Source organism: Macrotis lagotis, chromosome 1, assembly GCF_037893015.1.
Source record: "Macrotis lagotis isolate mMagLag1 chromosome 1, bilby.v1.9.chrom.fasta, whole genome shotgun sequence".
NCBI lineage: Eukaryota > Metazoa > Chordata > Mammalia > Peramelemorphia > Peramelidae > Macrotis > Macrotis lagotis.
Window position 1 is genome coordinate 222251911 of NC_133658.1, and position 13202 is coordinate 222265112.

Below are 13202 nucleotides of genomic sequence, written 5' to 3' on the forward strand. Positions count from 1 at the left end.
GATTTTTAAAAAATTTATGTGGTTCAGTTTTTCTAGAAATACTCTAATTTCTCCAGTGATTCTCTGGTGAACCTAGAGGTTCAGTAAGAAATACCTATTCTTTATTGGAATTTAAATCATTTTGAAAGGATATTTCTTAGTAGATTCATCAAAATAAAGAAACTTCCTAGATTACTTATTTTCATTAGAAAAAGTAATTATATATTTATTTAACGTTTGCAGAGAATATTACATACAGTTATACATGTAGTAACCTTGTGAAGTAGGTGCCAATATACCCCCAATCTTTAGATGAGAAAAGGAAGCCCAGAGAGAGATTATCTTTGCCCTATTTTGGGATTCTATTTTTGGAAGGTATTTGGAATTGAATGTATAATTTGTGCCTCAAAAATTGGACTCATAGGACTAGGCATTCCTTCAGCATGAATGACATTTAAAAACAGAAGAGTAATTTTAAAAAAATCCTTTGGGGCAAATGAGAGACTTCCTAAACAAAACAGACATCAAATAAGTGTTAATCTGATTCTGTCCTTGAAAGACTTTGATGTATATCCCTTAAGTGTAATACAGACATATAACATGTATATTCTAGGTATATAATTAAAGAATATTTCCATGTCCCAGTAGCAACACTATTTTTGAGGGGCATGGGGAATCATACCTGTTAATTGTATCTGATTTAGATTACTGTTTTTTTTAAAGATATTGATGAATGTTTAGCTGCAAGTACTTGTCCAGATGAACAATGCATTAACACTCCTGGATCTTACCAGTGTGTTCCTTGCACAGAAGGATTCAGAGGCTGGAATGGACAGTGTCTCGGTATGTCCTACAGTGTTAACATCCAAATTTGTGGTTTTTTTATATTTCCTGTTTTCAGGATAGTTGATGATGATGGAAATAGTATGCCTAGTAAATCGACTTGGAGTACCAAAAGTAAGACTAGAAGAAAATAAGCTTATGAATCTTTACCTATGTTATTAAAGAGAAAATCTCTTTTAAAAAAACTATGGAGAACTGAAAGCTAACAGTTAGAGTAAGGCAGTGGAGGTGAGATATAAGATAGGATAAGGAGTTCTGATAATAATTAAAGCAGTTGCCAGAAGTTATAAACAAGAAAGCATCAGAATTTTAGAGCATTTAATTTGATTCACAAAATGGACTGGGAAAGGTTCTCTGATTTGCCATTTTTTTTACATATTGCTCAGAAGTCTCAAACTGTATTTATAGCAACTATTTCTGTGCTGAAATAACTATAACTGTCATATGTGTGCGTGTATGTGTGTGATTTAAAGATTTAAAATTTAAAGATTTTTATTATTCCTTTTTTGTAAATCATGCTTGGGTCAAGGTAGGAATCCAAATTTCTTTTCTCAATTCTGACTCCAAGTCAGTATAAATGAACACAGTTCTATTTTTTAAATAAAATTTCTTGTTATCTTGGATTTTTTCATCATTTATATTTCCCAGTATATTCTCCCTCCCTCCCCCCTTCTGAATAATAGCCCCTAACAACTCAAAATAAGAAAGAAGGGACAAAACAATTTAGAAAATGAATCAATCTATCACAAGTTTTGTCTACATTATATGCATTGTTCCTTACTCCTCCTTCTTATTTTTCTTCTTTGGGATTAAGTGTTGTCATTATAATTTTGCTACATTTAGTTTCCATTGTTTTGTCATAGTTCTATCCATTTATATTAGATGTCACTGGTTTTTTTTTCCTTCTGCCTACTGCATTTTGTATCAGCTCATGTTCATTTTATCCACTTCTTACAGACCATTAATAATAAATATTTCTATATTTCCATAGCTCCTGAAAGTTTACAAGCTATTTAACATGTAATTCGTTTGTTTCTAGGTGGGAGGCGCTATTTTAATCCTCATTTTATTAGAGATGAGGAAAGTGAGGTTGAGAAGACGTAGTTTCTGAGGCATTATTGTAACTCAAATCTCCTTGACTTTTGAGACCAACACTCCATCTCCCATGCAACATAGCTTTCCATTGCTTTCTATTACCACGGTTTATTTTCTGTCAATGGACATTTGCTTTGTTATAAAAATATTTCTATAAAAATGTTAGTGTATATAGGTCTTTTTTATTGATCTACTTGGAATCACTTGGCTAGATGTAGTTAATTTAGTCGTATTTTTTGCATAATTGTTACTTTTTAGAAAGCTAGTAGCAACTTAAAACTTATTCACAGAATGTAAGTATAGCCTCGCCAGCATTAATAGCAATATTTTGACATTTTTGCCAACTTGTTGGGTTCTAGGTAAAATCTTAAGAGTTTTTTTGTTTTTTGTTTCTTTTATTAGTTCTTTAGATTATTCTTGTAGTTATTAATGATTTATAATTCTTTTTAAAGAATTGACTGATTATCAATCATTTCATCACTTATTGATACTGATGTTTGGGACATTGCCAAATAGACTGGCATTCAGCTTCTCATCCCTTTATGTGACAGAAAATGAATCTCAAACTGAATAGGTTTAAGACTTTACCACCAAAATGAAGAGAAAAGAAAACAACATCCCCAGAGTCACAAAGCAAACATTATATTAGGCTACATTAAGAAAAATGTAGTATCTGTAGTATCTAAGAGAAGATCTATATTCTACCCTTGTCAGACCACATCTAGAGTATTGTATCCATTCTTGAATATTACATTTCAGCAAGACTATTAACAAACTAATATTTGCTCATATAAAGACAACTTGTATCATGTTGAGATTGCTAAAGACATGTCATGGAAGAATCAGCAGTCATTGGGTACTATCTAGCCTGGAGAAGACTTGATAATTGCCTTTGTATATTTGAAAGTATGAGGAAAAGGATATTATTTTTTTCCTTCTTAGAGGGCAAAATGAAGAGAAGTGAAGCAGATTTCAGTAAAGAAAATTTCACAATTAGAAGGAAGACTATCATCTTTGCCAGGTCTCATCATTACTTGCCAAGTGCAGGCCCAAATAAATTCTCCTTACACTTTCTAAATCCTTTACCACCATAAGAGTGGATCCAAATCAGTTGATTTTTATTCCACATAATTCTTCTCAAATAGGGAAAAGTTGCCATTCATTAATTGCTTTGGAAATTTTAAAGTACTATATAAAAATAAATTTATATTGGTGATGATGATGCATAAATTATAAACAAAGTTTATAATATTATGAGAGGTCATCTAATCTAGCCTCATATGATAAATAGAGGAAAAATGAGAGGACATCGAGTACTTCTGTGATTTGAGCTAAGGGTCAGTTTTCAGACTTAAACTCCAGTCTGTAGACATTAAATTCTGCATTTTGTTCCATTACAATATGTTCATTTTGCAAAGACAAATATTTACAAAGTTATTACTTAACATCCTATTTCTCCTCCCAAAATTTGCTATTTATTTGGTTTAAGACTGTTATATCTATCTGAATTTCACATTTTCCTCTCTTAGCATAGTAAAAAATTACATATCAGAATAGAAGCATAAACAGAACAATGATCTATGAATTTACTAATTGAATTTAATTGAACCACATGTCATTGTTTAGTCTTTATGCATAAATTATCTATGAGGTAAATTCAACTGAGAAAGTAGTTATGGATTTAAAAAACTTGTATCTACAGAACCTAACTCATAGAGACTCACAACACCACACTTTAGATGGCAGAAATACAACACTTCATTTAAAGTCATTTCACTTTTGCCAACTAGAAATTAGAATCACAAGCAGAAGTATTACATCATTATGTTACTCAGCCCATAGTCAGACACCTAACCACTTGCTCTAAGCAATACTTTTTTTTTTGTATCATTGAAGTCACATATTTTTCTTAAATTAAAAGTATACTGTGTGCTTTTTCCTTTTTCCACAAGTTTGGGTAAAATTTTAGCCATTTTTAATCTAGGGAATACAGTCACTATCTCTATGTTTTATGGTTGTAGATTTTATTCATTGTGATCCTTGGACTTGAAATGCATTCAGAATTATCCATAAAATGGATTTTATAATGTCATTCTTTATGAATGACTTTTCAATGTTAAGATTTAAAATGTGACAAAAAACAGATAATTTGATATGCTCCTGTTCTTATACTCATCCAGTTGTTTTATTTTCCATAGAACTCTTTCAAAGGTTATGGATAATTCTTAGATAGTTTTATCTTGTCTGTCCTTTTTTCTTGTGTTTTTGTAGACATACATACCTGCATACACATAACTTTATGTGTATATGTTTATTATACATGTGTCTTCAATATGTATACATACATGTTATATGTGTATATATACAGATATTTAGAAATATATGTACAGAAGGATATATATATGTATATATATAGTTAAAATCTCTAATAGTATTCTAAGAACAGAAATGTTAGACCTTTTGACAAAATTATATATATATTATATATGTATATATAGATTAGAATTCTTTTTTCTTTGAATTAATCAGATTGTTTATAATATTATTTTAGCCTTTGTTTTCTTTTTTGCTATTTCATTAATTTCAGCCTCTGTCTTCATCTGTTCATAATATTTAGAGAAGTAAAGGACCTCAGAAGTCATTTAGTTCAACTCCTGAAGCCTAGAGGGGTTAAGTCACTTTTCTGTGGTCAAACACAGTTGTTGTGACTCGAAATTCATTGTTCTTTCCATTATACTCAGCAGATATTTCATAAGAATACTTGTTAAAAGCATATGTCATGTTAGATTGTGGAGAAATGAAAATGAAGTAAAGCACAGTCCTTGCTTTGGAGGAGCTTGCTAACTGACATTCTTTCTGCTCTCATTCATGGTACTCCATTTCCATTCTTTTCCTTTGTACTCTCTGAACATCTCTCATTCATTCTCTCCTCAAATTCATTCTCTCCTATCTTTCGCATAATCCCTTGTTTCTATCCTTTTCCTTCTAGTCATTTCTTCAAACCTATGCCAAAATTGCCTTAAAAATTGAGAATTTGACCATATTATTCCTTTACTCAAACAGTTCCATTTGTTCTCCACTCTGTCTAGGATAAAATGAAATTTTACATTTGGTATTTAAAGTTCACTACAATATGACTCCATCCCACTTTTTCAGGTATATTTCAAACTGTTCTTTTTTACATAGTATATTCTTTCCAAAGTAGCCTAATTGCCATGTTCCAAAATTCAGAATTCCGTCTTTTAAAAAACTGCCTCATAACATGGACTACCTAACTTTGATTGGACTGTTTTCTGTTCTTGAAATGCCCCTCCTTTACCTCTTTGAATTCATAATTTTAAATGCCACACCCTAGAGGAAACTTTCTCTGATCTTTTTAGCTATTAGTAGCCTCTTCTTCCTTAACTTAGCTTATATTTCTTTATCTTTGCACATGTTTAGTATCTCCAGTAGAATATAAGCCCCTACAGAATTATGTAGGGTTTGTTTTATTATTTGTATCTCTAGTATGTAGCATAATAATTCCTGGCACATAATAGATACTTAAAAACATTTGTTGAATAAATCAATTTAGGTAACACAACCATGTATTTGGATATAAAATAGTTTAGATAAAAAACAAGATGGTTACATTTAAATTTTCTCAAGATCCTAGGATACCTCCATTAAATACTTCCATATATATATATATATTTCCTATGTACCCCTTTAGTTCTTGGCATTCAGCCCTCCTTTCCTCACCAGTGCATTTGCTATTTACATTACCATTAACTCACAGAGTGATTCAGACACCCAGTAGGTGATTTTTATACAACAAACCACTCTCAATAATGATACTTTTAGATCTCATTTACTTAATAGTAAAGCAAAAGAAATAGTAGCATAGATGCTAATACATTAAAGTCATTTAATAAAACATTTAATAAATAACATTTAATACATTTTTTCTCCATAAAAATATAAACTTAAGCCATACTCTCTCAACAGAGCAAATGAATGTACTGGTGAAGAGTGGGCACACACTTACGGGAACCTAGTAGAGAAGCACATAATGGACATGTTCTTAGGGTGACTCATAACTCTTGGCTTCAATGTACTTAGTGCATTCAGAGATCTCTCCATTATATGAAACTCCTTTTCTACTGATCTTTTGATCTAGGGAAGAATCTCTTCTCCCTTTTATTGATACATAAGCTTTATAAATTCTTTCAGTTAGCTATATAGCAGTTTTCTTTAAAAGATAAAATTAGAACTCTTTTTTTTAAGGTTTTTGCAAGGCAAAAGGGGTTAAGTGGCTTGCCCAAGGCCATACAGCTAGGTAATTATCACGTGTCTGAGACCAGATTTCAACCCAGGTACTCCTGACTCCAGGGCTGGTGCTTTATCCACTGCGCCACCTAGCTGCCCCAGCAGTAACTCTTTAGCCTGGAGAAATGCAGAGCTCATCAGACTGTCTCTCTTTGGCATATAAAGACCAATTCAGCCAGTTATTAGCAATCTGGATGCTGTGCGCACAGTCATACAGCTCCAGTTTCTTGGATGCCAAAGCATCAAAAACCTTTATAAAAAGCTTCAGGGTTTTCCAATTCTAGGTGTTACTGAAGGACAATAGGTTCCCTGGAGCTTTTAAGTGTTAATTCTTTCTATATCTAATTAGGAGTTCAGCTGGAACTGTCAGCTGACTTTTTCTAACTTCCATAGTTTTAGTTTTAGCTTTTCATATTCCTCTTTTGCTGTTGCAATGTCTTCAGTAGCATGAGAGTGTTCTGTCTAAATTTATGGAGAACTTGTATTCAGAAGACTGGATATTCTTAATAGGTTTCATGAATCTGTTAAGATGAAATTTACTATGGATAAATTTAGCGTTTACTTAAATGCAAAAAATAACTTCACAAGTACAAGATGAGGGAATATTTTAGTAAACATCAGTACATACAAAATGAATAGGGGCTTTGAGTAGATGGCAAGGTAAATATAAATTGACAGTATATGATATCCAAAAACAATAATGTGCTTTAAGGCAGCATTTAAGAGAGACAAAGTATCTAAGACTTGTTTATAGTTTCATTATATGTATCCTGCCCTGATCACATCATGTGCTGAGTATGATATTTAGTTCTGGGAGCTACATTTGAGAAAAGACATTAATATATGGAAAGTCATTGTGGTATCAAGAATAGAGAAGCAGTCTCAAAATCAAGAAAATTTAGTACTGGCTGTGTGACTTTGTATAAGCCATTTGGATTATAAAGATTGTATTTATTTTGAGTTTTATAATTTTCCCCCCCTAATCTTACTTCCCACCCCCCCACCCCCCCACAGAAGGCAGTTTGCCAGTCTTTACATTATTTCCATGGTATACATTGATCCAAATTGAATGTGAGGAGAGAGAAATCATATCCTTGAGGAAGAAACATAAAGTATAAGAGATAGCAAGATCAGACAATAAGATACTAGTTTTTTTTCCTAAATTAAATGTAATAGTTTTTGCTCTTTGTTCCAGCTCCACAGTTGTTTCTCTGGATACTGATTGTATTCTCCATTGCAGAGAGCCCCAAATTATCCCTGATTGTTGCATTGATGGAATGAGTGAGTCCATCAAGGTTGATCATCACCCCCATGTTGCTGTTAGGGTGTACAATGTTTTTCTGGTTCTGCTCATCTCACTCAGCATCAGTTCATGCAAATCCCTCCAGGCTTCCCTGAATTCCCATCCCTCCTGGTTTCTAATAGCATAATAGTGATTCTTTACATACATATACCATAGTTTGCTAAATCATTCCCCAATTGAAAGACATTTACTTGATTTCCAATTCTTTGCTACCACAAACAAGGCTGCTATGAATATTTTTGTACTAGTGATGTTTTTACCCTTTTTCATTATCTAGTCAGGGTATAGTCCCACTAGTTGTATTGCTGCATCAAAGAGTATGCACATTTTTTTGACCCTTTGGGCGTAGTTCCAAATTCCTCTCCAGAAAGGTTGGATGAGTTCACAGCTCCACCAACAATGTAATAGTGTCCCAGATTTCCCACAACCCTTCCAACAATGATCATTGTCCTTTCTGGTCATATTGGCCAGTCTGAGAGGTGTGAGGTGGTACCTCAGAGAAGCTTTAATTTGCACTTCCCTAATAAGTAATGATTTAGAGCAATTTTTCACATGACTATGGATTGTTTTGATCTCCTCATCTGTAAATTGCCTTTGCATATCCTTTGACCATTTGTCAATTGGGGAATGGCTTTTTTAAAAAGTTTGACTCAGTTTTCTGTGTATTTTAGAAATGAGTCCTTTGTCACAAATATTAATTGTAAAGATTGTTTCCCAGTTTACTACATTTCTTTTGATCTTGGTTACAGTGGTTTTGTCTATGCAAATGCTTTTTAATTTAATGTAATTGAAATCATCTAGTTTGTTTTTAGTGATATTCTCCATCTCTTCCTTGGTCATATACTGCTTCCCTTTCCATAGATCTGACAGGTAAACTAGTCCTTGATCTTCTAGTTTGCTTATAGTATTGTTTTTTTATTTCTAAATCCTGTATTCATTTGAATCTTATCTTGGTATAGGGTTTGAGGTGTTGGTCTAATCTAAGTTTCTTCCATACTAACTTCCAATTTTCCCAGCAGTTTTTAAAGGAAGAGAGAGTTTTTATCCCAATAACTGGACTCTTTGGGTTTATCGCGCAGCAGATTACTATAATTGTTTCCTGCTATTGCAGCTAATCTATTCCACTAGTCCACCACTCTATTTTTTAGCTAATACCAAACAGTTTTGATGACTGATGCTTTATAATATAATTTTAGATCAGGTAGTGCTAAGACACCTTCTTTTGTATTTTTTTTCACTGAATCCCTGGAGATTCTTGACTTTTTATTTCTCCATGTGAATTTACTTAAAACTTTTTCTAACTCATGAAAGTAACATTTTGGAATTTTGATTGGTAGGGCACTAAACAGATAATTTAGTTTTGGTAGAATTGTCATTTTTATTATATTAGCTTGACCTTTCCAGGAGCAATTGATGTTCGCCCAGTTATTTAAATCTGCTTTAATTTGTGAGAAGTGTTTTGTAATTGTTTTCAAAAAGTTTCTGAGTCTACCTTGGCAAATAGACTCCCAGGTATTTTATATTGTCTGAGGTTACTTTGAATGGGATTTCTCTTTCTAGCTCTTCCTACTGTATCTTGCTAGTCATATATAGAAAAGTTGAGGATTTTTGAGGCTTTATTTTATATATCCTGCAACTTTACTAAAATTGCTAATTGTTTCCAGTAGTTTTTTTAATGATTTCTTAGGATTCTCTAGGTATACCATCATGTCATCTGCAAAGAGTGAGAGTTTTGACTCCTGCTTCCCAATTCTAATCCCTTCAATTTTTTTCTTCTCTAATTGCTGAAGCTAACAGTTCTTTTTATTCTTTTTTTAATTTATTTTTTTATTCTCATTTTCTACAAATGTTTTTTTACATTAATAAAATATACTTGTTTACAAGTAAACAAAATACCCCTCTCCATGAATATAGATAGACTTGCTTGGGCAAAAAAGTAAAGGGGAGAGAAAAAAATTAAAATTAAAAAAATAATAGTAATAATTGTAGGTATGGCCAGGTGGTGCAATGGATGAAGCACCAGCCCTGGAGCCAGGAGCACCGGAGTACATATCCAGCCTCGTAAACAAAATAATCACCCAGCCATGTGACATGCAAGCCACCCGATCCCCACTGCCCTGCAAAAACCAAAAAGAAGAAAAAAAAAAGACCCAAAATAAAATAAAATAGTAATAATAGTAGGGGTGGCTGGGTGGCAGACAGAGCATTGGCCTTTGAGCCACGAGCACCTGGGTCCGAATCTGGCCCCAGACACCCAAAGATCACCCTGCTATGTGACCCCAGGCAGGCCACCCAGCCCCACTTGCCCTGCACCCTCCCCCAAATAATAATAACAAAAAATGTGCTTTAGTCTTTGTTCCAACACCATGCACTCTGTCATGGGTGGATCACATTCTTTATGATAAGTCCATCACAAAAGTTACTTCCATATTTTTCCACTGTTGCCATTGCTGATCGCAACGCCCTCCTTTCTTATTTCTCCACTATCGTGTACTATATTTTCTCTCTCCTTTCACTCTGACTCTGCTGTAGGGTCGCTGAGTGGCACAGCAGACAGATCCCTGGTCTTGGGGCCAAGAAGCCCTGAGCCCCCATACCACCACTTAGGCACAGAATCCACCTGGCCCTATGGTCCTGGGCAGGCCATCCAATCCCAGCCCCTTGCAAGAAGTAAAAAAGAAAATGTGTTATATCTGACCACTGTCCCGCCATGGTCCATCCTCTCCTCCTTTATTCACATCCCCACCCATTCCCCCTGCTCCCCCCTCCTTCTTACTCCAGTTGTCTATAGCCCATTGAATATATTTGCTGTTTCCTCTCCTAGCCATCTCTAATGAGAGCAAAGGTTCCCTCATTCCCCCTTGCCTCCCCCCTTCCATATCATTGCAATAGCTCATTGTAATAAAAAAAATCTTATTATGTGAAATATCTTGGACTATTCCCCCTCTCCTTTTTCTTTCTCCCATTCCATTTCCCTTTTTTTCCTATTGACTCCATTTTTACACCATATTTTATCTTCAAATTCAGCTTTCTCCTGTGCTTCAACTATAAAAGCTCCCTCTACCTGCTCTATTAACTGAGAAGGTTCATATGAGTATTATCAGTGTCATTTTTCTATGCAGGAATACATGCAGTTCATCATCATTAAGTCCCTCATATTTCCCCCCCTCTCCTCCAATCTCCATGCTTCACCTGAGTCCTGTATCTGAAGATCAAACCTTCTGTTCAGCTCTGGCCATTCCAAAAGGAACATTTGAAATTCCCCTGGTTTATTGAAAGTCCATCTTTTTCCCTGGAAGAGGACATTCAGCCTTGCTGGGTAGTTCATTCTTGGCTGCATTCTAAGCTCTTTTGCCTTCTGGTATATTGTATTCCAAGCCCTACAAGCTTCCAATGTAGTTGCTGCTAAGTCCTGTGTGATCCTGACTGCAGCTCCACGATATTTGAACTGTGTCTTTCTGGCTGCTTGTAATATTTTCTCTTTGACTTGGGAGTTCTGGAACGTGGCTATAATATTCCTAGGGGTTGGTTTTTTAGGATCTCTTTCTCGGGGGGATCGGTGGATTCTCTCCATTTCTATTTTGCCCTCTGCTTCTAGAATATCAGGGCAATTTTCCTGTAGTAATTCTTTGAACATGATGTCGAGGCTCTTTTCCTGATCATGACTTTCAGGTATTCCAATAATTTTCAAATTATCTTTCCTAAGTCTGTTTTCCATATCAGTTGTTTTTTCAATGAGATATTTCACATTTTCTTCTAATTTTTCATTTTTTTGGTTTTGAAGTATTGATTCCTGATTTCTGGTAAATTCATCAATCTCCCTGAATTCTATTCTTTGTCTGAAGGATTTATTCTCCTGAGAGAGTTTTCTTATCTCTTTTTCCATCTGGCCAATTTTGCTTTTTAAAGCATTCTTCTCCTCAATAACTTTTTGAACTGTTTTATCCATTTGACGTAAGCTGTTTTTTAGCATGCTATTTTCTTCAGCATTTTTTTGGATTTCCTTGACTAAGCTGCTGACTTCATTTTCATGTTTTTCCTGCATCTCTCTCCTTTCTTTTCCCAGTTTTTCTTCCAACTCCCTCATTTGATTTTCAAAGTCTTTTTTGAGCTCTATCATAGCCTGAGCCCAATTTCTGTTTTTCTTGGAGTCTTTAGATGCAGGAGCTTGTGCTTCCTCATCTTCAGACTGAGTATTTTGATCCTTGTTGGGCTCATTTGCAAAATATTTCTCAATGGTCTTCCTCTTGTTTCTTTGCTTGTTCATTTTCCCAGCCTAAGCCTGTTTTTTGGGGTGCTTCCTGAACTTTTGGGACACTCCCACAAGGGTCTCAGTGTGTGAGGTTCTGTCCTCCCTCCTCGTCTGTGAATGACCATAAGCGCCCCCCTCTGCCATGGGGCCAAGGTGGGGGGCCCTGTTGTTCTATGGGGGGCCTAGACTGGGATCAGGATCTGAATGTGGTCAGAGCCCCAGAGTCCTGTTCCAAGGGCAGAGGACAGAGCTCGGCAGTCTCTCTCTATTCACTCCCCTCCCTCAGCTCAATGGGCTCATGCCTACTGGCTCTGCCTGCTTCTGTTTCTGGGTCTAGGCTGCTGAAAGACCAAGCTGCTTGCTGTGTGCCCTGGGGGCTGGGCTCCACGTGCTCGCTCTGGCAGAGGTCCCCCGCTGTTCCCCCACTTTGTGCTCGGTACTCCCCGGGGTGCAGCTCAGGAGTCTCCCCGCTGCTGTGAGCTGTGGCTCCCAGAGCCCTAGGGCTGCCTCCAGAAGGCTGAAGTTCTTTGGCTCTGGTGGGCCACCCCTCTGGCGGGCTGCCCCTCCGACCCCAGGGAGCAGAGCCTTTCTGCTCTTTTCCAGGTTACCTTGAGTAGGAGAACTGCCTCACTGGGTCCCTTTGTGGGTTCTGTCTCTCGAAAGTTTAGTTAGAGTCCATAGTTTATGAGTTTTTATCAGAGAGCTCCTAAGACTGGATCCCTTCATGTTGCCATCTTGGCTCTGCCCCCCGAATGTTGAAGCTAACAGTTCTAATATGATATTGAATAGTATAATGGGCAATTCTTGTTTCACCCCTGATCTTATTGGGAATACCTCTAGCCTCTCCCCATTTGTATAAGCCATTTGGTCACAGATATTCAGGATTATAAACCATTTTCTAAAATTATAAGTTGCAGCCACGATGCCAACCTACATTGTTAGTGGGAATTCCAATATCTGAGCTTTCCCTTTATCAATGAATTTCTGGGACAGTCTCTCTCCCTATTGATTAATGAAAGCGATCAAACCAGGACAGTAAGTAGCTTTATTGTCATCGCAGATCATTTGTAGAAACAGAGGACGTTTAGCTTGTACAAGATAAGTCTTCACTAGGATATGATAATTGTTTTCCGCTATTAAAGGAAAATCTGTCACAGCCGAGGATATTATATTTGTTCTATTACAACTCATATTGCAGAACTACTTCAATTGAAAAGTTGCCATGAGGGAAATTTAGGCTTGAAATCAGGAAAAACCTCTAAGATATTAAAAAAAAATAATCGATTGAGCTCCCTTGGTTCAACCAGTTCTCCCTCCCTTTGAATCTTCAAGTAGTGGTGACTGACTACTCTTGAAACATTATAGAAGGGTTAATGATTAAGGGAGGGATTGTACTGGCTGGTTGATGCTGGGGTTCAATTT

At 35.7% G+C, this 13202-nt stretch overlaps 1 protein-coding gene across 1 annotated transcript in view; it reads left to right on the forward strand.

Moving 5' to 3' along the window:
* The window catches only part of LTBP1 (latent transforming growth factor beta binding protein 1), a 490138-nt gene that overhangs the window by 365141 nt on the left and 111795 nt on the right, over positions 1-13202 (forward strand). The window contains exon 19 of the mRNA XM_074209684.1: positions 703-822. Within this exon, the coding sequence (XP_074065785.1) occupies positions 703-822 (120 nt within the window). The remainder of the gene's footprint in view (positions 1-702; positions 823-13202) is intronic.